This window comes from Coturnix japonica, chromosome 37 (assembly GCF_054131305.1).
Source record: "Coturnix japonica strain WE chromosome 37, WE-NBRP24, whole genome shotgun sequence".
NCBI classification, from domain to species: Eukaryota; Metazoa; Chordata; class Aves; order Galliformes; family Phasianidae; genus Coturnix; species Coturnix japonica.
This window is the reverse complement of record NC_140699.1, coordinates 2,681,971-2,706,841: the sequence shown is the minus strand read 5'-3', so window position 1 is coordinate 2,706,841 and position 24,871 is coordinate 2,681,971. Positions and strand designations below refer to the sequence as shown.

The window sequence follows — 24,871 nt, the reverse complement described above, 5'->3', positions numbered from 1 at the left end:
TCAAGAAGAGAAATCTGAGGTGAAATAGGACATGGAAGAGGCCACCCTCCCTGCTCATACCTTCAGCTGTCAGCGTGGCCTCAGTCTCTGCAATTCCTGCCTTGCACTTGTACACACCAGCATCATCGGGCTTCAGCTTCAGAATTCTGAGCTCTACTGAATGCTTATCCCTCTTGATCTTGTACTTCTCAGAGGGCTCGATGGGTGTGCGGCCCTTGAACCATTTCACAACCTTTGGAGAAGGCCTGAAGTCACAGGACAGGATGACAGAATGACGTTCCAAAGCTGTCTTGTCCTCCAACTTCCTGGTGATTTCTATATGGTAATCTGCAAAGCAGGGGTGGAAGAGAAGAAAGGATGAGGACAATTGGAAGAAGAGGAAAGTCTCTTGCGTGTATTCCATTCCAATTAATGTCAAGTTCACAATGGTTCTTTGAACGACTCTAAAGATAAAACAAACGATTGTCTATAGGGAATGCCATTGACTACATTTCTATGAAGTAATACTGTACAGTATCTACCAAATGCAAGGTCCAGCTCTTGTTCTGTGCTTATTAAATTGCTCCCAATTGTTGAGGCTTTTATTCAAATAAGAGTGAGTTGAAAATATAACAAGTACTTTAGGATGTGAATGGATAATCTTACGCTGGGGACAACAGCAGATAAAAAGCCTGCAAGTTTCTTTCAGATGAAATCAATGACAAACCGCACCAAATTTAGGTGCTACCAAACTTAAACTTGTCTAGTTCAGAAATACAATTAATTTCACCTGATTTGACTTCTTTGCTATAGCCAAGGACAAAACCTCAGCTCTGTAAATCTGAACAGTAAGCACATCACAGCTATTCAAACACATCTTTTACTGAGATGCAGCTGTCTCATTTAGTGTCCAACGACTTTGAACTGGAAATGGAGCAGACCAAAGCAGAATCTAAACATGGCTTCTACAAGGACTGATCAAATGCGGCCACCGTCAAATTCAAAGTATCTGATACAGAAGGATCACACTCACTGTCAGACAAAACCTCTTTGGAGAGGTGAACTGACTGCCCTGTTCACCCCCACTTTGGAAATAACTGCACTCATTTCCTACCTGCTCCCAGCAGTGTGGGATGGTGGGATAGCATCACACTTCCCACACTAAGCATCCCACCATGTCACTTGTTCCACCTAAACCTCAGTCCCAAAACAAAAGGGGAACTCGCTTCTGAACCCTCTTCACTTCATTTCAGATGTCTTATATGCTTGATCTCCAACCCACCCCCCACTCAGGAGAAAGACCCCCCGCTTACACCCTACCATCTTGTTGCATTCTGATGTTGTCATCAGCCTTCAGCTTGTTGTCATCTTTGTACCACTGGGTCTGAACCTCATCGTGTGAAATCTCACAGACAAAAGATGCACTCCCATATTCATTCACTTCCACATCTTCCAGTGGTTTAACAATCTTGATATCTCCAGCTGTGAAACACTAGAGATATATTTGTCAGGATATTTCCAGAACTGAGTGCAGCATCTTTTCCTTACGCATATTTGCATAGAAAATAAGTAGGATTATGTTTTATTCTAAACCATCATCCATTCCTGAGTCATTTCTCTCTTCAACACAGTCAATGCATTATTGCCCTTGAACTTAAAGACAGACTTACTAGCTACAATGGAGCTCCCTGCAAACAGTTTTCATGGAAACCAGAATCTCATTTATTCTAAAACCTTTCAAGCAAAATTAAGGGTAGAAAAACAATAGAACTGACTGAATCTTTAAGGTCATTTAGTTCCAGTCCCCCTGCTATAGGCAGGGACACCTCCCTCCAGACCATCTCTTCTCCTCAGGGTCAAGGCTTCTCTCAAATCATTCTCCTCTAAGCCTGTGCCTGTGCTTGGGATTGCCCTGACCCAGGTGCAGGGCCTTGTACTTGGCCACACTCAAGTTCATGAGGCTGCCAAGGGCCCACCTCTCCAGCCTGTCCAGGTCCCTCTGGGTAGCATCCCTTCCCTCTAGCACATCAACAGCACCGCTCAGCTTGGTGTCATCTGCAAACTTGCTGAGGCTGCATTTGATTCCACTCTCCATGTTGCCTACAAAAATGTTAAATAACACTGGTCCCAACAACACCCTCCCCCTGGACCCTGAGCTATTGACTGCAGCTCTCTGAGTGTGACCATCCAGACAGTTCCCTATCCTGCAACTGGTCCATCCATCAAAACCATTTTTCTCCACTTTGGTGACCAGGATGTCATGCAGGACAGGATCAAATGCTCTGCACAAGTCCAAGTAGATGATGTCAGTTGCTCTCCCATTATCCACTGATGCTGTTACTCCATCATGAAAGGCCACCAAGTTTGGCAGGCATGGCTTGAATTTGAGGAAGCCATATTGGTTACCACCAATCTCCTCATCTTCATTTTCCAAACTATGCCAAGGAGAACTAGACAGAACTCTACAGTGTTGTGTCACTACAAACCTGTCTGAATCATTGGCTTCTCTGCATGCTCATCACTAGTCTCTCCTTAGCTTGTGTGCCCACAGTGTATGGGGAATGTCAGCCACAAATCTTACCTAGGGGACATCTTTGCTTCAAAATCCCTTGAACATCACACAATCCCTTTTAACTCTCCAGGTCTGCACTTATTTATGTCAGAATCAGACCATATTTCTGTGCTGCTATTTCCCTTTCCTTCTGAAGGGCCTGGATACAACTTAGATTAACCTCAGGAGCAGAGTTCCTGCATAAAACAGCCAGTACTGAAACAGCAACCCAACCTGGTTGCAGACTGAGAGAGAAAATGAGAGATCACCAAAGTCATGGGACAGGACAGATGTTCATGTTCATGCTAACACTGAACCCAAGTGGCCACATGAGGACAGCATCTAGTAGGAAATCAGAAAAAAGCATCCTTTCAGACGTCCCTTAGGAAGGTGGAATCTACCAGGGCACAGCAGACCCGTGTGTTCAGTAACCAGTCTGATGCTTCAGAGCCTGGTGATGAGCTACAAACTGGGGTTTAACCAATGCAACACATGGAGGGAAAATCTGTCTTGAGCATAAAGAAGAAAGAGAAAGGTATCCAAAAGGACTAACCAAGAAGTGCCCAAACTGCACATGAAGCATTTCTTCCTGTGGTGCAAAATACCACAGTAGGATTTATTTGCTCTTTCAGTTAAACATACCATGAACCTTTAGGGTAGCTGATGTCTTGTCTTCAGCTGCTTGGCACGTGTATGTTCCCTGATCTTCAAATTCACACTAGTGAATAATAAGACTTCCCTTATTTCCCTGGGAAGTAATGCCCACTTCTTTTCCTTTGACGGAGCTCCTTCCCATCCTAGAAAGGAAAATATCAAATCAGATCTCCATGAGTCCTTCCATCTCTGCACTGAGCAAAGGGAGCCTTCAGATCTATGCTTAATTCACCCACTCCCCTAGAATTAATGGAACTGTGCTTACTGGAACATATGCTGAAGCTTAAGCACAGTGCAGTGTTTTCAACATGTAGGAATGGCTATAGAACTTGCATAAATTCTGGCTGACCTATGACAGCTTAAAGCACTGCGGAGGACTGTTAACAAGCCCATTTGGACATCACCTTGAATAAATGACGTTATCCCCAAGTAAGGGAAGGAACAGCTGAGCACCGGGGAGGTACACAAAGGGCCAGAGCAAATTCTCACACTGTCAGGTGCAAAGAAAACTCAGATTTCACCCTAAAACCCAGTTCACAACAAGGCTACAAAATCCCGGCTGAGAATTTCTGTGTTAGAGTTGAAGCTCAAGACTGTACTCCAACCAACAATATTTTGTGCAGCAAGACCTCAGGAGTTCACAAGAAACCCAAAGCAAACTTCCATTTCTACTTGATAAATGAACTCAGGACATAATAACAAAGAGTGCTGATCTGGGCAAGTAAAAGAGCACTAAGAAAAGAGAGCAATGCAAAAGCTATCAAGCAAAAGCTCAGACTCGCATCCCTTGGAAGTGAAATTAAAGGCTCTCATTCATTTCCAGAGAAGTCAGAAAGGAAAATACCATTACATGCCATACCTTGAACCACTTGACGTCCACCTTGGGCCTGGACAGCTCACACTCAAATGTGACCTTGTCCTTCTGAGTGACGCTAATGTCTGCCAATGGTTTGCTGATTTTCACAGGCAATTCTGAGAAGGAGAAAGAAGGATGTGGATTTAGTTGGGAATGAGGTCTCTAGGAGCATCTGGCGTAAGGAATAATGAAAGGCAGTGCCTACTCTCCATGCTTACTAGAACTTGTAATTAACAACAAAAAAAACTATTGTTTTGAGCACATTATCATTACATGTGCTAGGGACAATAACGTTCCAAAAATCCTCTTGATATTTGAGGGATACTCTGGTGGTAATGGCCGAATGCAAAACATTCTTTGCAGCTGGAAGGGAAGCTGGTTCTGCTGTTAAAGTAATCTGGGACTAGAGCAGATAATGACACCTTGCACCAACCAGTACCTGTCACAGTGAGCCTCCCCGATGAATGATTTGGACTAATTAAGCTTTTCCCCGATGAAAGCCTAGAAGTATATCACAAGAAGGACCAAGTTACCCATGACCTTTTATTTGTCTTACTCAAGCATCTCCTCCTGACCATAACTGACAATAAAATATTCAGCCAGACTACAGGTTTGAGCAGCTGAGTTGTTTCTAGGATCTCCTGTAATCTTAAGCTTGGAACACACACTTGTCCTTTGACTAAGTGTCTTTTATAGTGCACTAAAACAACAGGTTTTCACATGGCTATTCCTCATTTACCTTGCTCTGAACTCATTCTCAAACCATGCGGGATCAGTCCAGGAAGAAGGAGAGGAGAGGGGAAGGGAAAGGGGAAGTCCACGGTCCTCTAAAATCAGGCTTCTCAGCCTAAAGCTCAACAGCAAATAGCAGTCCACTTCCCCACATTGCTAGACTCCAAGCATTTAAAGAACATCAGCTGACCGCATTATGAACTCTAACATAGCCAAAGGAATTCATATATTCAAATATTCTCTTCAGTGATGAGAAATATGGAGCATAACTTCAGACTTCTGCTGTTAAACTCTCACTTCTATCATAAACCAGGGTAAGAGTTCAATGCTGTTTTAGATGGAGGAATCATATTTTAAATAACTCATCTTGGATTCCCTACTACAATTAGCTAAATTCCAGTTTGGATCATGCTTCACCTTGGATCACTTAGGGCTTCAGCCACTTATTGGAACTAACTTAGTTTGTCTACATAGAAGCTGTTTTCTATAGCAACAATAAGCTGTGATTGCTACTGGATGTCGGGAGAGCACAAATCCCGCAGTTATCCTGTACCAACATCCTCTCCTTCCATCAGAACAGCAAGTTTTTAAACCAGACTCATGCAGGCTTGCATGACACACCTTGTGCAAAACTGTTGGCAGCCATCAGGACAGCCAGTTGCTTCCTGTATAGACACTGTTCCATCAGTTTGGGTTTTTTGCCTCGCTAGAACAACAGCCAGTGTCTGAAAACTCACACAACTGAAGCAACCACGCTGATATACCACAGTCACTGGAGGTGCTCAAGAGCCACGGGTATGTGGCACTGGGGACGTGGTTAGTAAGTCCAGTGAGGGTGGGCAGGGGTTGGACTCAGCTATCTCAGTGGTCTTTTCCAGCCATGGGTGCAACTTGTAAAAGGGAATGAAGCAGCAAACTGCCCAGCACTGAGCTGCATTCTTCTGACACGTGGTATCAGTGAACTTCTGTATTTCCCTATCTTCTCTGGAGCTATTCATCTAACCTAACTGAAACAGTAATCCTGAACCGAGATATAAATCAGGATCATAGTCACCCGTGGTTGCTTATATATTCAGAAAGATACTCTAGAGGGTAATTCAGTGCACCTAGAAATTAAAGTAGAAGTTCCTTAGTCAGAAGTATTCCACAGCCAGGTTTTCAGCTCGCTACCACTACATTAAAAAGGAGAATCCAATTAGTGGTGTGGGTCATTGATATTGTTCCAGGGGGAACTGTGGCTGTTCCATGCCCACAGGGTAGAAGACAGCCAGTCTTCCTCTAAGCCACATAAACAGCTGCTTAGTGCTCCCAAAGCGAATGCTCACCAGTTGTTTCCAACTTGAAGGTCATCTTCTGGCCAGCAGCCTCGCAGATGTATTCTCCAGCATCTTTCTTCTCCAGCTGCTCCACAACCAGACGCCGTGTTTTGCCCACAGATTCCATTCTGAACTTTCTGGAGGAGGCAAGCAGTCTTCCATCCTTGTACCATTTTACTTCGCTTGGATCCTGTGCTACTTCACAGCTGAGGGAGGCACTTGCTGCCAGGGCAGCACTCAGCTCTTTCTGCACCTTCTCCTGGTTTATAAACACAGGTTTTGGCTCTGAGGGAAGAAAAGAAAAAGTATTGACTGAGGGACTGAAATGAGACCAACTTGCGGGTTTGTATGTACAGGTTGGAACAGGTTTAGGTTACCACTTGTGCCCAAACTAATAGCCTTCATAGAGAATATCAGCTCTTCTGTTGAAACAAAGTGTCAAATCTAGGCAAGAAAGAACCTAGGAACTGAAGGAACCAAGAGGGTCCTTGAACACCAGTCCCATGGTTGCAAGTCACTATGCAAACATATTGAACCCAAAAGAACATCTGTCCTGCAGGCAACCAAAACCTGAGTTCCTTTTGCTTAAGACCCACTGTGAAACATCAAAACACATAAACATGTGATAGTCAAATCACTGGCTGCCTTTTCATGACCCAGAACAGTACTCCTGGCTTCCTGAAAAGACTCCTCATGGCCTCTACCAATGCCACAACTGTGACTGTCAAAGGCACAAAAGAAATATGCTCACCAATGCAGTCCTTTGTTCTTTGTGTGTGATTTGCAGATATCTATCTTACTTTGAGCTCTGGCAATAGTCAGCTCTACCAGGTCTCTTACTGTGAGTAGCAGACTCACCTATCCAGATGCAGCCTCCAACATAAAGGCATAGTAAAAAGGCAGTGTACTACTAGGAGAAGTTCCTGCTTCTCCTGCCACGAAAGGCTGCACGTAGAACATGCACTCCAGCCTCACTGCACATACTTATCTTAGTCAAATGTTTAGGTGAACAAGAATTACAGTTTGGGATCTCAGGCACTGGAGAGATTTGAATAATATCTTGAATATTGCTTCCACTGTACATATATCAGTAATTATTATTCTACAGACTGAAACAGGTCTTTGTGCCATACTAAAACCAAATACTTTCTACAAACCCAGGCAGTCAAGTATAGGGAAAAAACCTCAGCACAGACTACTGCACCTGGATCACTGTATAATGGAAACTAGATTTTACTTTACTGTTCTCTGCTGTATTTCATACAACACCTGTCTTACCTGTGACATGAATCTTGAAGGTGAGTCTCTGGCCAGCAGCCTCGCAGCTGTACTCCCCTGCATCTTTCTTCTCCACCTGGCTCACCACCAGCCGACGCTGTTTGCCCTCTGACTCCACCCTGAACTTCTTGCTCGAGGTGATCAGTTTCCCCTCCTTGTACCACTTCACCTCCGTCTTCTCCTGGGCCACCTCGCAGCTCAGCGTGGCATTTTCTGTTGGTGCAGCCTTCACCTCCTTCTGCACCTTCTGCTTGTTGATAAAGGCATCCTCTGCTTCTGGAACTGGAAAACATTGGGTAAAATATACATTAGATATGAGCAACTTGTGACTGGAAGACATTAAAAGTTGCTTCTATGTTGTATTGGACCATTTCCTGGAGCAACACTGCTTTACAGTGTTTATCACACATTATAATGCATCTCAGCTCAGTCCCTATGGTCATCCCATCCCTCTGGGTAGTCTTTACTATCAGCTGGAACTCCTAATTTTCAGATTTCTTCTAATGAAGACAATGACAGCTCTTCATCTGTCTGTCTTTTTGATATTGCTCCACTCTGCACTGGAGATCAGCCAAATACAGCTCAATTATGAAGACCTCAAGATCAGGAAACCATAGAAATTTAAGAGCAGAAAACCATCTTTTGACTCTACCCTATGGTAATGATATAGCCCTTAATATGGTGAATATTTCGCCTACATTAGATTTTGTAGCTCAGTTTTATGCATAAATCATGGTTTTCTACTCTCAGCAACCCCTGATTCTTCAGAGAACTGGCTGAGGTCATCTCCTCTTAATACCTAACACATATAGAAGAAAGTGTTTAAAGCCCACCTTACCCTTTGTGTCAACAAATGGAGTTAGCATCAGAAAGATAGCAAGTGTAATTAGTTAGGCATACACACTTCAGTTAAGGTGATTCAGTTAATCACTTTGCTAAGTGGATCGATTGATACATTGAATCTTTTATTGATTACTTTAATGACTGTTTTATCTGATTCTCCTTTTACCAACAACTGGTTGCTGAGAGCGTTCATGCTAGTTCCTATTTGAGTCGTGGGAGAACAGATAAACCCTAAATAAATGGGCTTCCATTTCTATTCCATGGTTTGCCCTACAAAAGGCTGTAGAAGTGCAGAATATTTCTGACGCACTTACATCATGGACTTCTCTAGTGCTAGCCAGCTTCTAACAGCAGAGCAATTTTGAATAAGCTTCCTATGCTTGTTTGGGTCCCAGGAAAGATCCCAGGGTCCTGATGCTGATACCAAGACAGAGGCTCCAAGCATGAATGCAGGACTAGCAGGTGTGAGAGGGATTGACATTGCCTTTTATTTGCAGTGGAGACATGGAAGACCACTCATTCAGATCATTCATGCAAGCATATTCAGGCATACCCAGCTCAGGTGACCGGGAAGGCTCCTGCTCCCCAGCAGTCATGGCAAACCCTTCCATGACCTGTCCCCTATCTCCTTCCTCCCTACTGTCACTCTGTGAAGCCTTCTGCTGCCATCCCTTTCCCTTCCTTCATGACTTTCTCCTCTGCATGCTGTCTGAATTCTGAGTGGCAGCAGCTGCCCAGGAGGGTAAGTTCAGCTCAAGTTCCTGTGCTGCTGACCGTTGCAGTACGTGCAATCCCAGGATTCACACCACAGCTCTACCACCAGCACTGCAGTCCACTGAAGGTGAGGGAGCAGGGCAGCAAGCCAATGCAAGAATGCAGTTGATACACTCTACATTTGACCTCCCTGCTTGTATTGACTGCAGAAGCATCATTATCTCCGCCCATCTTCAACAGCCCCTGTTTTGACTGATGATTTTCAGGGAAGGTTCAAGTTGGATGTTAAGAAAAACTTCTTCTGAAGAGGAATGGTGATGTGGTGGCACAGCTTTGCAGGGAGGTGGTGGGGTCACCATCCCTGGAAGTGTTCAATAACCATGGAGATGTGGCACTGAGGGACGTGGGCAGTGTGCATGGTGGGATGGGTTGAGGCTGGATGTGGGGATCTTTGTAGTCTTTTCCAACCGCAATGATTTGATGAAGATCAGAAGGCTTCCTCATTAGCAAGACAACAAACATGGCCTAGACCAACCAGGTGATGCAAAACTTCTCACAAATGCAATGGAGCTTTGGCCCACTTCAAATAAGGATTTCAGCGTGCACCACAAATACTGAGATAATGAGATGGCAGAATCAGCCCTTTTTAGTCTAGTTTTCTATAGGTTTCCAAGGTGTACAGCACTTGTTTCTTTTAAGCAAGAAGGTCTAATCTGCATCCCGTAATGCTCAACACTCAGCACCTAACATTCAACATGTCCTTAAAATGGGATTGTTCTGTGCTACCAGTGGAACCCTGGGGTAGAGGAACCCTGAAAATCTTTCTGAGTGCAATGGTAAGAGGACAAATTAAGACTCAGAAAGCCATTGCACTTTGGGAGAAGCTAGTAAGATGAGGATTTCTGTAGTGAAAGAGCCAACCACTCCAAGAGTACTCATAATCCCTCCTGACTTTCACACCACATCATTTTGCAGTGAGGGCTGGACTTGCACATCATGTTACAGTGAGAAATACATAAGAAATACAGCAACAGTAGCTAGGCAAGCACTCTCCAAGCGTGGCAGAGGAGGAGGTATTACATTACCCTGTGCAGCCATGAGCTCATCCGGTCTGAAAGAGGACAGAAAACCTTTGGTTTCTGAGGCAAACAGCTAATAATAGCCCTCAGCTAGCAAAATTAAAGTGTAAAAGCACTACATTGCTGTGTTTTCTCCCTACACCTCTGCAATAAGACGTGGGCTGGCTTTGGCTGCTGAGGATTAACTTGGTTGATTCCAGCTGTTGCCATAGTCTTTCTGTCATCGTTCATATTTCATTTTCTCTGACAGATAACTCCCAAATCTACCCTTTCTGTAATCCACTCTTTGCTGAAACTGCCAGTTTCCTGAGCCAAAAGCATGAGCTACACAACTCACGGAACAGATCCAAAGGCCCCAGAATCACATCCACGTGGTGTGGGAATAGTAAGAGCTGATGGTTTAGGGTCTACACCACAGGCAGCAGCAAAACTGTCTACTACAGGAGCAGAGATATATTGCACACCAGGGACTGAAGGAGCAGAATGCCCCAAGATGGAGAGAGCAAAGACTGCAACCTTTACAAGGGAACAGAACGCAAGCTATGCCCTGCAAGGACACCAGGTCTGCGTGAGCAGAAAGGCAGTAGACTCCCAGTACAGTTGCTCCTCCACATAGCTGACCAAATGCCAAACCTTGACCAGGATTAAGCTCCAATGTGTTCACTGCCATAAGAAAGAAGATGAGAAAACAGATTCCCTGTCCTGATCAGCTCAGAATACAAGACAAGAACTGTAAAGTTAACAGAGAACAAGCTGACTTACGAGCAAAAACCAGCAGAGTGAAGCTACAAATAAAACAGAAGACAAACCCTCGTCATCAGCCAGCTCACTAATGGTCACTCAGAATGCAGCTGATGTGCCCATGGCTATCTAGAGTCTAAGTTAAAATTTACCGGATCATGTGCATAATATACTGACACCAGAGCAATCTCTACTGCAGCTGGAGTGAGAGATCTGCCTCCGTGCTAAACTCTCAGACTAATGAGAAACGTACAATTAGAAAGGTATCAATGGATTCATGACTGGTCATTACATTTACAGAACATGGAACGAATGGTCGTCAACATGGGATTCAACAAACCAAAGGCAAGTGCAATGCCTCTGACTAAAAGTTCTTAGGACACCAACAACCAAACCTCAGTGCAGCCACAGTAGAGAACTGTAACTACTACTGTTGAAATATCAACTGGTAGAGCAGTGTTGCACATTGTACAAATCACAGTTGGACATCCATGGACAGCTCATTATAAAAGTAGTCGTAGGGGAAGAGCTGGATGAAACACTGTTAAAAACAAATAATCATTTTAGCTGCACGTTTGTAAGCATTTCTTTTCATCCTCCCCAAAACAGTTTCATGGCAGAATCAAGAGGACACGTTCACACAGACATTTCCACAGCCAGACTATGGAATAATCAAAGAATATCAACCAAAATGTGTTTCCTACCAGTTACATGAATCTTGAAGGTGAGTTTCTGGCCAGCAGCCTCGCAGCTGTACTCCCCTGTATCTTTCTTCTCCACCTGGCTCACCACCAGCCGACGCTGTTTGCCCTCTGACTCCACCCTGAACTTCTTGCTCGAGGTGATCAGTTTCCCCTCCTTGTACCACTTCACCTCCATCTTCTCCTGGGCCACCTTGCAGCTCAGCGTGGCATTTTGAGTCAGTACAGCCTTCACCTCCTGTTGTACCTTGTCCTTGTTTGCAAACACGTCTTCTTTCTCTGCAGGTACATCACAACAGTCACACCGTTTTGCTGTAGTCTGCTGCAGAGCTAACTCCAGTTCCCCGTTTTCACTATACTTGCACTTCACAGGGAGCATCGTGATGCCTCATTAAGACAGGAAAATGCTTTCCCCTCTATTTTGCCTTGGGAAATGATAAGCATATCATTTCATATCATATCACATCATATCATAAATCTAAACATTTCGCAGTCTGATAGCAGATTTGGACATGTGATTTAGAACACCTGCATGCACTGCTGAACCTCCTCCCTTATATTTTTTTCTTCTGATGTCTCTCTACATTTCCAGTAAATCGGAAGGGAACGGCCCTCTAGAACAGGTTGCCCAAGGAGACTGTGGATGCTCCATCCCTGCAGGCATTCAAGGCCAGGCTGGATGTGGTTCTGGGCAGCCTGGGCTGCTGCTTGGCAACCCTGCACATAGGAAGAAGGGGGTTGGAACTGGATGAGCACTGTGGGGCTTTGCAACCCAGGCCATTTATGAGTCTGATTATTGGCATTTTCCACCTCATTGTGTCATTCAAATTTTGTAACCAGATCTCTTCAAACACCTCCCCTTTTCTCACTCCTTGCATGCCTCGTGTGCTCTTGCACTGTAACCCTGCAGACACAAGCTGACTACAAGAGCTGCACAAGTTACCCTCCTTGCCTATGGTTTGTTGCAGTAATTCATTCCTGGATGGAAAAGCACATGTAGAAAAGTGTTGCTATGACACTAGATGACAAAGAAAGTCCTATAGCCAAAATGTTTTGCACCAGAGAGGCTGTCAGTTGATCCTCCAAATGCAAGACACACAAAATGAAGCATTCCTTTATCTCTGGGATTCCAAGCATTTTCTCACCTCTGACTTTCACTTGGAATGTTGCTTTGTCATCTTTTGTTTCACAGCTGTAGCTCCCTTGGTCTTTCAGGGTCACATTTTTGACCATGAGCTTGCGGTGCGTCCCCTGGGAGATGATGCTTGTCCTCTGGTCCTGCTTCACCTCTGTTTGATCTTTCTCCATACGACAGCTCTGCTTGCAGCTGACACCTCACACACCAGCTCCAGGTCTTCAGAAGGACTGACTGATATTTCTGGAGTCGTTTTGGGCTTGTTGACAAAATTAATGGCTTCATCTGAAGAATAGAAGAGAAAGTGGTTTACATCCTGACTCAGGCTTATTCAGCACAGCATTAAGATACAGTTAGAACTGATTGTAATGTCTCTGCTCATTACATTTGGGTGATCGAGTTTCACCTCTGGAGGTACTCACATACAAACGTGTGCTTGATTCTCCTGTGTAAGGAAAGAGTAAGTTCTATGCAGACAGTTCTTATTTCTTTTAATCAATTCTGTATTCTGCACATGTTCTTCTGAAGCTAAAATGAAGGCAGCTTCATTTTACTTAATAAAATGAAGTAACATGTTTGCAATACATGAACAAACCTATTCAACACCTTGTCTCTAAGCTAACAAGCAGCGTTTGATGAGCACATCAGTATTTCATGCCCTTCATTGCATCCAGACAGAACCTGCCTGAGGAGCAAGCTGATGGCTGTCAGCTACAGGCAGACCAAGCTTAGTATTGCATTTCTTAGAGCAACAACTGTCGTTTTCAGACACTGAATATACCAAGGCCAATTGCTATGCCAGGCACATTTATGGCGTCAGTGAAGAAATAACTCGTTAAAAATTGTAATAGACAGGAGACATCTATTCTTTTAAAACTAGGTGACCAAAGAAGAACAGTCCCTCTAGAGTCAAGCTGTTAATAACTAATAGCACCAACCAATATCACATAGATAGATTACTTCCCTGCCCTAAGACCATCTTGTGACCATTTGGTGCTCCTAATTAAGCCCTCTTGATGGCATTTTGTCTGAGCCATGTGACATTTTGTGATAGGAGTTACTGCTAGTGTTCCCTTAACCCAACACCAAAGTAGGAGGTATCCATTCTCAGGGAATCATGCAGGCTTCCTCTGGATTTGATGCTCAGAGACAGCCCCAGAACTTTTTAAATCTTAGCTTAGCTCTCATCCAATAATGTTCATCAAACAGCGCAACTTATCCCTTGGGGATGCCTTTGTTCTGCATCAACCAGTTCCAAAGGAGTCTTCTTGGCTTGTTTTAGATCAGTTTTTCAACAGATAAAGCCAGGGTCTTTGAATTACAAAGTGAAATTGCAGAATGCATGATTCTCAACCAAACAGAACGGGAGGTGGGATGCAGGGTGAATACCTGAGCCAACACCACCTGCAAGCAATCCTTCAATATCTTAGGATTCTCTAGCCATCCCAAATCCAGTGTTGGGCTTGATCTATCATCTCTGCTGAGTTTTTAGCTAGCTGATGGTGAGCATCATGGTGGTGATGGGTGAGCAGTCAGACTAGAGGGTCTTAATCAACCTTAAGGATCCTCTGATCAGAGGAACGTGAATGTGCTGTTAAAGGTCACAAGCGCTGCACTGCAGCATGAGCATACACAGCGAAAGGCTTTCAGTAGAGCTTCAGTTCATAAATGAGGACTGGGTTATGGAAAATAGGCTCAAGATATAAACCAGAAAACAGATCTTAACGCCAGGTTCTGTGAATGCAGCCAGCTGAATTTCACAGATATTGAATATCAATGACAATTTCTTGTGTTATTTTACCCTCCAGCTCCACCCTGAACAGGAACAGGTCAGTGACAAGCATTACTCCTCCAGGCTTGACCTGACAGTGCTTTACTTGTACTATGAGCTAATGGCTGTGCTTACAGCACCTCAGGGAGACACCTCAGAGATCACAACGTCCTTCGGGTACAGCAGGAGACACTGAACTCTCCAAATATGGGGTTTAATTTGTCCAAAGAGGAGACTGGATTCCCATGCTAAGAACCGGTGTGCCCCGGTGGCGCAGTGGCTAAAGACGCCGCCTTGCAACACTGGGGCCCGGAGTTCGAATCCCCCCTGTGGTGCAAGTGGTAGAAGTGCCGCTCTGCTACACAGAGGCTCGAATCCCGGGGGCTGGACTCGATGATCTCTAAGGTCCCTTCCAACCCACACGAAACTATGAAACTATGAAACTTAGGACCATTTCAGTCAGAGGTTTAAAGATGATGTAAGTGCTGAGGCAATTCATGAACTAGAAGAATGAAGCCCAGATGTCAGGGCTCAAGTCATGACTCCAGCGTCAGTTGGAGCTAAGGCTGTCCTGAATTCATCACAACACAGTTACATTATTTGCTCATCCTGTGGATTTGCATAGGGACAACAGTAAGGTCAGAATTGCTTCAATAGAGCTATGCAATCTTTGTCCTAAATACTGGAAACCCACAGGGCTGGACAAATAAAATGAATTAAGTCTGAAGTGCTTTACATGGATTGTGATCCCATGTTTGCCTCACAAACTTACCTGAGACTTTCCAATCAAAAATCAGAGTGTCATCTCCAATTTTGCAGATGTTCCCTCGTCTTCTTTCGTTACAGCTGAAGCCACAAACTTATGCAGTTTCCCTTTATCTTCCATTGTGAATTTCTTACTGGTCGTGATTTCTTTGCCATTTTTGTACCACTTCACCATGACATTGGCTTCAGAGGTCTCAGAAACAAATTCTGCTTGTTTTCCAGCAACGGCCCTGATTACTCCTCCAGTTGTCTCTTTGTTTATGAAGTCTGCCAGTGCTGAAACAAAATATGAAGACAAAAAATACATATGATGGTAAAGAACTGCGGGGACATTGGTGACCATGAGGCATTCATTTATCATAAGATCAAACGTGCACGTTTAATCCTAGTTCTAATTGCTAGATTCTAATTCAGAAGCTGGCAAATTGGCAGCTTTTATAAACCACGTACCAGATTACCTTATCTCCACAAGTTGAAGGACATACACTGTACAGGGGACAGAGCCAAAGGAAGAAGCCCAAGGCTTCAAGAAAATGTCTAAAATAGGAAAACTGAGGAAAGAATTGGAACAAGCAAACTAGAAGGAAATCAATGGAGGGGGTATCTATTACTGCACTGTAACCCCCTGGCAAACAAATCGAGCCTAAAAGATGGAGATATCACTTAGGACTGAAAAGAAAAACAGAATTCCTTTATGGAAATTAATTGGAGTGCAAAAGTTAGATGATAAAACTGGCCCCTATTAACACACAGTGGAATAATTGACTTCAAAGATTCAAAATCTCACCACTGTCTTAGCCAAAAGTTTAAGCCTAAGTCCACGGTCCTATTTTACTGAGGGTAATTGAGCTTGTTTTCCAACTTCTTGTTAACATATCATTTCAAAAAGCGCACACAACTGAGTTGGGTCTGTTGAGACAGCGCAGTCAGAGCTGCTAAAATCAAAGTCTGGATTATGCATGCATTTGTTCTGCAGTTCCAAGAACACGCATGTATAATACAAATTCAACAACGTTCTACAGAATGCCTGCATTTAGGAGCTCGAGAGCCAGCTGATGTACACTGGGATGACTGAGATCCTGTCAATACATTTAACTCCGTCCTATCATACAGTCAAATTTCATTCATTTTTTCAGGAACTGTCTCTTATCATTGTAGTCCCCTCACCACTGCTGGATGTGAGCTCAGCCACACAAAAGCAGCTGCTGGTTTTCACTGCAGATACTGCAGTAAGGAGAAACAGCCTCCGGACTGGACCAGCTGAGCGTGGCCCTACCAGGATTTGCTCCAAAGGTCTTATTACCAGTAGTGCTTCCTGATGAAATACATGGGGGTCCTCCTTTGATTCCAACCCCAACCCACCCCACCATGCCCCCTGATAACATCCATCAGGGCCACATCTCGACAGCTCCTGAACACCTCCAGGGATCCCACCACCTCCCTGGGCAGCCTGTGCCAGTTAATTCTGTGGGCAGACCTGCCAGTATGAAATATTATGCTAACATGACAAAGAGAGAGAAGAAAAGCAAAATTAAGACTAGCTGACAAGCCTTGGCAGGAAGTTCTGCTCTCCATCAATTTAGTTCCTGTGACTCTTCACAGGTGTTTTCTACATTTTGGATCACTGCTACAAAAAGAGCTGTTGACATCATCTCTCGTGGCCACCCTGAGAGAAGAGCAGGAAGGCTGGGATGCTCTTTTTCCTATCTTTCCCTTGATTTCCTCTATATCTTAGGGACGAATCACAGGACAGAACACAGAAATCAAATGGCTCTACAAAGCAGATTGGCCAGTTCAAGTCAAAACAGCCACTGAAAACACCCCAGATGCTGTCTGTCAACAGCTGGACTGTCGGGGAGTCAGGTGAATGCAGTCTGCTGGCCCTGGGCCGGAAGAGCACAGCCCAGACTATCACATACCTTTCACTGAAAGCTGATAGAGCATTTTATCCCCCTCACAGATGCACTGATAACTTGCAGCATCATCCATTGAGTCGTTGTTAATTTTCAGGGTGTGTTTCTTCCCCACAATTTGCAGTTCATATTTTTCACTGGCCTTGAGCTCCTTCCCATCCTTCATCCACTCCACAGTAGCACCTGTGTCTGAAAGCTCAGCCTGCAGTTTGGCTTCCTCACGCAGCCGAGCGCAGATCTTTTCTACATCTTTGCTCTTATTGGTAAATCTCACTGCAGCACCTGTCAGGAGCAAAGGCCTCGTTATTTCAATTGATATCAGGCTAACGTGGTCAATGTTTGCTGCAAGATCTCTGAAAAAGTATCACCTTCTGTACCTGCACTCATCATTGTGTCAGTGCTGAGCAATTCAAGATATTTCATTTGGTCTTCTTGCCAGATATACTAAGTAAAAATCAACCAAACATCTCCTTCTACTGATTAAGAATGCTCTAAACATGCTTCTGCAGAGGTTTCCACCCAATGACAAACAAGTCCTCCCATAATGAATGTTTATTTGCTCTATTTTGTCATGCAAAGCTGATTGATAGAGATATTATTGGAATGATTGCTCCCCTAGTTCTAAACTATTCCAGTGCAATCAGAAAGGCTGTCTGAACCTGCAGCTGAAAGTACTGCTCTATGGTGATGCAGTGGTAAACCTGCTGACTGAATGCACTGGCCAGTAGCTGTGAACTGCAGACATTCATCAGCTGGCATGAAGCAATCTGGTTCAGATACCAAGCAGCTGGGTAGATTGGCTTACCCTACACTCAGTGCTATCATGTTTAGGTCATTACCAGGACTCACGTCAGTCCATGGGATGCAATTTCAGGTATTTGGTACAGTCAGTGAATGCCTGCAGCCCCAGTTCTAATCAACAGATCACAGCAACTATGCTTTGACTGTAAGAGGAAAGGAGAAGGATCAAAGCAAATACCTCTCACTCTCATCTTGCTGCTGACATCAACATTTTGGGCAACAAATTTCACTTCTGCTCCATCATCGTTCTTGGTGACGTTCTTTATGATTAGGCTGGGAGTAGTTTGGGTTCTCTTGATGATCCAGGTCTCGCTTTCCTGTAAGACTTTACCACTGAGGTACCAAGTGCTGCAACACATTGTTGTAAGGTCAATAGTAAACATGGCATCCCCTCCAGCTACAGCTTCACCAGTTGTTAGGGGGGATTTCACAGCCAGGACTGGGTCTGAGGAAGAACAACATGTATGTCTTAATGCTCTTTAGATGCAAGTCTGGTATCTCAATTAGAAATGGAAGATTAAATCATAGGTACATTTCTACTTCTCCCTTTGCATGAGTGCTGGAAGAAGCACTTCTGTGCTTAAGATCTGTTACAGAAAGTTCTGCCTCTTGCACATGTGAGATATCAAAAGATAAGGATATTCATGTCTCTGTCACAGAAACAGAACTTGTATCACTTCAGTGGTAGCTGGAAGTTGATAGGAGATAGGAGAACAAGGAATAAAGGAAAGCCTTTGGTGTGTTAATGCACTACTATCCTTAAAGTCAAAGGAAACATCTTTAGGGAACTAACACAGCTGCTCATGGGGTTTTTGTGCTTACCAAGGTGCACGCTCCCTGGGAATTCCAGAGACGGGCTCTGTCCATGCGCATTGACTGCAGACACTTGGAACTGATCATCACCCTCTGCAGACAGATTTACAGCCCCTGCACAGCTCTATATAACAGTCTTACAGAACTACCTCTAGTAGAAGCAGTCTCCACACAGAGATCCTTTCCCAGCACACTCCGACACGGGGGGGGGCAAAACGGGGAGGGGGCCACATACACACACAGCGCCGGGGGGGGCCCGTAACTGACCCCCACCCATCCTTTAAAGGTGTGGGGGGTCCGTTTTATTGGGGGGGGGGGCTGAGACCACCTTCACCTCCCCCCCATCCCCACCCCATCCTTTAAAAGGGGGGTGTCCATTTTGGTGGGGGGGGGGGGGGCAGCGACAATCGCCCCCCCACCCCATCGTTTAAAGGAGGGGGGGTCCGAGACCACCCCCCCACACCCCATCTTTTAAGGGGGGGGGTCAGGGGCTCATGGGGGGCAGCACAACGTGCACAACATTGGGGGGGGGGGGCTTTAAAAGGGGGGGGTTACAAAAAGCATAGCTCTCAACTATAGATGGGATGGGGGGGGCTCAATCGATGGGGGGGGGGCCCTTCATGCAGGGGGGGCACAGCGTAAGGCAGCGGCTTTGAGGGGGGGGGTTGGGGCTGTTTGGCCTTTGGGGGGGTTATTGTGTGCCCCACCCCCACCACCCCCACACACAATGGGGTGTTAATGTGGAGGGGGGGGGCTTAGATTAGTTGCGTTCCCTATAGCACCGCCCCCCCCCGTCATTAACCCCCCCGCTTTATCCTTACGGCTGAGCCCCCCCCCGACAGCTCCCCATTCATCTTGATGGGGGGGGGGGGGGGTTTGTCACACGACCCCGGCGCGGCTTACGGCACATCGTCGACCCCACCCCCACCCCCCATAACCCCACCCGGGGGGGTAGGGGGCGATGTGGTGAGTGGGGGGGGGGTTCCGGAGTTGGGGGGTGGGGGTGAGCAAAGCGCAATATAGGGGGGGGGGGGGTCCTATAACTGGAGGGCAGCGGCTGCACAAAGAGCCCGCGGGGGTCGGAGAGCAGCACTTTGGCTGGGGGGGGGGGGGGTCCACGGGGTCCGGGGGTAATGCTGCCCCACCCCCTCCCCCACCCCCCACTGCCGATCCCCCCCCGCGTTGCCCCCCCGCCCCAACGTCAGCTCCTGCGGCAGCTCCTCGTCGCTCTCCTCTTCCTCTTCCTCGTCTGGGGGGTCAATATGTGGAGGGGGGGGTCCCATCGGGCAGCGGCAGCTCCGCCGGCTCCGATTGGCTGAGCCGCAGTGCGTGGGAGCGGCTGTTGTGTGCCGGTCGGTGGAGGGGCGGCTCTTCATGGAGCTGCCCCGCAGCCAACAACAGCCTGAATGAGATCCTGGAGTCCCAGACGCTGGAGGATGAGCTGGGAAAGAGCAGAGGCTCCCCACAGAAGGGCAAATCACGTCTGATAACGTGAGTGTGGAGCACAGCCAGCCCCTTCCTCACATGTGTGGGGCTTCCATGTTCCTCTGTGCCCATTGCAATGTGCCACCCCAATCCTGCTGCCCAGCCAGGAGGGGATGGGATGAGCAGGTTGGGATGCACAGAGCAGTGCTCAGACATTGCTGGGACATTTGTGCACTGCTGTTGAGCTTCCCTTTGTGCAGCAGGGGAGAGGATGGAGGTTTACAGGTGGATGGTTGTTATTTCGATGGCATTGCACAGGTGGTAGAACCTTGTCCATTCCCAAACTTATTGCAGGGCATGCGGGAATTTGTGCAGTTGTAGTTCCTGAACTGTGCTATTTAAAACCCTCCTGTAAATGGGGATGTTTTGTAATGCCTGCTGGGGCTGCAGGCAGCATTGCCTTCCTCCTTAGGGGGCAGGTTTAATCACAAACCTCCCTATTTCCTATCACAAACGTCCTACAAACCATGTCTGGGCAGTGCTGTCTCGGCCTGGATCTCAGCTCCTGAGACTGTCAGATGTGAAGCAGCAGCAGCTGGGACAGGGCTGGCTCTGTGTGCCCTCTGTGGGTCTGTGGGCACAGAGTGGGACAGAGGGATGACTGTGAGAGGGAGGAATTGCCCAGCCACTAGAAAGAGGAAATCAGCTGAAAAGGGGAGATTTTAGAAGCACTGAGGCTGTGGCTGCTTTGACAGTAAGAAGAAACCAAGCTGTCACTGTGCAGATGGGAACTCCAGTAGGAGAGCTGTGGTGGCTTTACAGATGGCAGACAGCAGCTGGAGTGTAGAGCCAAGGGTAGGGGGGGGATCTTCCTCTTAGCAATGCCATGCAAAGAATGATGCAGACTCCTGCAGGGTCGGCTTTGCTGTGTGACCCTGGGTGGAAGCAGCTGGAAGGTCTCAGCCCTTCTGCGTTATCCCAGGAGCTGGGGCAGTGCTCGGTCTCATCCCACCTCTGCTAATAGCAAATGCAGAATCCCTTATCTGAGTGCCCTTTTCTCTCATGTAGAGTCACCAACCCTGGGAAGTTCACAAAAAGTTTGGGTGTTGTGTTGAGGGATGTGATTTAACTGGGAAGTATTGGTGATGGTTGGACTGGATGATCATAAGATCAGATCATAAGATCTGAGATCATAAGATCATAAGATCATCCAGGTCTTTTCCAACCTTGAAAATTCTATGGAGTTGTAGCAGATTGTGGGGGTGTAGGTGTGGTATATATATGTACACAGATGGGAATATCCGTATGGAAAAGATAGATCCATGTGTGTTCTGGGCTGCACTGAAAAAGGGGTGGCCAGCAGGAGAGGGAGTTGATTGTCCCCTCCTGCTCAGCTCTTGTGAGGCCATATTTGCAGCACTGGAAAACCTTTTGTTCCGTCTCTGGCTCCATTCGAGGCATGATACTCAACTGGGTGATATGGAATTCACACTGTCAACTCCAGTGACAAGAAAAGTGGCATCTAAGAAGCGTGCAAACACAGAGAATGTTGATGCAGAGTCAGCGTTAAGAAATGAGCTGCCCTTTGCATTTCCTGCTCCAAAGGCCTTCTTTTCGAAGAGCCAGACAGAGAAGCAAGTAGAAGGCATATCCTTTCAGGCGCCTACTTCCAAAGGTATGTTGTATCTAACAAATGGAAACCTAGAACATGTGTAGCTTTGGAATTTTTTACTTTTAATATGAATGGAATACTTGTAGGTCCTAAAATTCTGAAAGGTTTCAGTGTGGGGTTTATTTGGTCACAGCACATACAGCTGCCATCCTGTACATCTGACAGTGCACTGCAAGCGGTTCTCACAGTTTCACAAGGAGCATGCCTTGAGATGCATTCACCCAAAAATTTACAATGTAAATTTCTGATCGCCGAAGTCGCCTGATTCGGAGCCGTCCCGGACCGATCAGCAGCGGCTGACCGCGTGGTCAAGGGGGATCTCGGACGGTTCCTTCAAGCAGGGAACCCCCGGGTAGAGGAGAAGCCCGGCAGCTCTCAGGGAGCAGTTGACGCAGCCGCTGACGCAGCGTGTGGGCGTTCCCTGCCTACGGAGGGAGATTTAAACGGGCACAAGGAGGGCAGCGACTAGTTGCTGCCCACCAGAAACAGTCAGGAAGAGGTGGGGCTCGTGCACCTCTTGACTTCCTGTTTCAGCTCTGGTAAGTATTCTGCTCCGACATGGGTGCTCCCCGGCGAAAGGCTGCTGCCAGAAATACTGAGGAGGCTAAGACAAGGGTCCCGATCTCACAGAAACGGGAGGCAGCAACCAAGAAGACTGCAGAGACCCAGACTGAGGTCCTGCACACGCCTTATAGTAAGACTGCTGCCAAAATGTCTGAGGAAACTCAGACTGAGCCCCCAACCCAAGATGCTGGTGTGCAGGTCTCTGGCTGTACTGAGTGCCAGAGCCTGGCCCTTGCAGTGCTGGGTGAGGGAGGCAGTGATTGTGTTCACTGTGACCAGGTGAACTACTTTCTCAGCCTCGTAGTTGACCTGAAGGAGGAAGTGGAGAGGCTGAGGACTATAAAAGAGTGTGAGAGGGAGATTGACTGGTGGTGTCAGTCCCTCTCAGCCTCAAGTTCTCAGCACACAGTCGAGGCTCCTAATGGAGCATGTCAGCCCCTGCCACCTCACAAACAGGTGGTAAAGGGGAACCAGCCAGCTGGCAACACTGCAGCTGGCCCCCTGTCCTCTGTTCCCCCCAGCAGTAACTTGAGAAGGGAGGAGGAGTGGAAACGGGTACCTGCTCGACGGAAGGGGCATCCTCCATCACGACCATCCCCGGCTCCCCAGGTGCCTCTGCGAAACCGGTTTGAGGCCCTGGAACTTGAGGGGGGGACTAGTGAGAGTATGGAAACAGGTGCACCCATGAGGTTGCCTCAGGTGAAGCGGTCACCCCGAAGCCTCAAGACTGCTTCTACACGTAAGGACAGAAGGGTGATTGTTGTAGGTGACTCCCTTCTGCAAGGAACAGAAGGCCCTATATGCCGGCCTGACCCTACCCGCAGAGAAGTGTGCTGCCTTCCTGGGGCACGGGTCAGGGACATTTCAAAGAAAATTTCTAGATTGATTCATCCTTCAGACTACTACCCACTTTTAATAATTCAGGCTGGCAGTGAGGAAGCTGGCAAGGAAAGCCTGAGGTCCATCAAGAAAGACTTCAGGGGAATGGGGCGAATACTTGAAGGAGCTGGGGTGCAGGTGATCTTTTCTTCTATGCCCGTGGTGTCAGGAAAAGGTACAGGGAGGATCCAAAAAACCCATCTCTTAAACAGATGGCTTAAGAGCTGGTGCAGACACAAGAATTTCGGCTATTTTGACCATGGGGCAATCTACACTGCACCTGGAATGATGGCTGCTGATGCAAGCAGCCTGTCCCTGAGGGGTAAGAGGGTATTAGCTGAAGAATTAGCGGGACTCATTGATAGGTCTTTAAACTAGGAACGAAGGGGGAAGGGGGCAAAATAAGGGCTACTGGGGTTGAACGGTGCATTCAAGGGATTGTACCAAACTCCGTGGGCAATGATTGCAGAGTGCAAAAGGAGGGAGTAGGGCAGGGGGATGCTGGGGATGCTGCTGTTCTAGCGGATCCTGGATCACTTATGAAGGTGGTGAGACGGACAGCCCGGCTGAAGTGCCTTTATACTAATGCACGGAGCCTGAGTAACAAGCAGGAGGAACTGGAAATTGTGATGCACTCTGAAAATTATGACATTGTTGCTATCACAGAAACATGGTGGGATGACTCCCACAATTGGGATACTACCATCGATGGCTATAGGCTCTTTAGGAGAGATAGGCGAGGTAGGAAGGGTGGGGGAGTTGCTCTTTATGTCAGAGATTGGATAAACTGTGAGGAGCTCCCCATGAGAAACAGTCAAGAACAGGTTGAGAGCCTGTGGGTTAGGATTAGAGATGGGACTAATAAAGGTCAGCTGGTATTAGGGGTATACTACAGGCCACCTGATCAAGGGGAGGCTGCTGATGAGGCTTTCTTGCTCCAGATGCGTGAGGCATCTAGCTCGCAGGCTCTTGTCCTGGTGGGGGACTTCAACCATCCGGACATCTGTTGGGAAAACCACACGGCGAGCTGCAAGAGCTCCAGAAGGCTCTTGGAATCCATTGATGATAGCTTTCTGGTTCAGGTATTGGACAGACCGACCAGAGGTCAAGCGTTGCTGGACCTGCTGCTCACCAACGCTGAGGAGATCATCAAAGGCGTCAAGGTTGGAGGATGCCTGGGCTCCAGCGATCATGCCCTGGTTGAGTTTGTGATCTCAAGCGATGTGGGCCTGGCAAAGAGCAGGACCAGGATGCTCAACTTTAGAAGAGCAGACTTCAAGCTTCTCAATGGAATGCTGGCCAAGATCCCCTGGCACGCTGCCCTCAAAGATAAGGACGTTGAGGAGAGCTGGCTACTGTTCAAGGATGCCCTCCTGGCAGCACAAGAGGTCTCCATTCCCCTGATTAAGAAAGTGGGCAGGAGAGGTAGAAAACCGGCATGGCTCAGCAAGGACCTGCTAAGAGAACTGAGGGTGAAGAAAGGGGTGTACAAGCTCTGGAAACAAGGCTGTGTCACCCGGGAAGAATACAGGGATGCCGTCCGAACTTGCAGACGTGGGATCAGGAAAGCCAAGGCGCAGGCAGAACTGAACTTGGCGAGGGACGTGAAAAACAATAAGAAAACCTTCTACAGGTACATTGGCCAGAAGAGACAGGCCAAAATGGGCGTACCTACTCTGGTAAATTTAA

At 46.8% G+C, this 24,871-nt stretch overlaps 2 protein-coding genes across 2 annotated transcripts; both read right to left on the bottom strand.

The window, feature by feature from the left end:
* LOC146754904 (obscurin-like) lies at positions 1-4,215 on the bottom strand. Its single transcript, XM_085526488.1, has 5 exons — positions 4,044-4,215; positions 3,173-3,327; positions 1,300-1,471; positions 61-327; positions 1-14 (listed from the first exon to the last, which is right to left on the bottom strand). Exons 2-5 carry the CDS (start codon positions 3,173-3,175, stop codon positions 1-3), a joined length of 456 nt encoding a protein of 151 aa, XP_085382614.1. The 5' UTR covers positions 3,176-3,327; positions 4,044-4,215.
* A 6,751-nt stretch (positions 4,216-10,966) lies between these two features.
* On the bottom strand, positions 10,967-15,381 carry LOC146754903 (obscurin-like protein 1). The gene is made up of 3 exons (XM_085526651.1): positions 15,123-15,381; positions 12,590-12,864; positions 10,967-11,723 (listed from the first exon to the last, which is right to left on the bottom strand). Exons 2-3 carry the CDS (start codon positions 12,750-12,752, stop codon positions 11,416-11,418), a joined length of 471 nt encoding a protein of 156 aa, XP_085382777.1. The 5' UTR covers positions 12,753-12,864; positions 15,123-15,381; the 3' UTR covers positions 10,967-11,415.
* Positions 15,382-24,871: the final 9,490 nt, after the last annotated feature.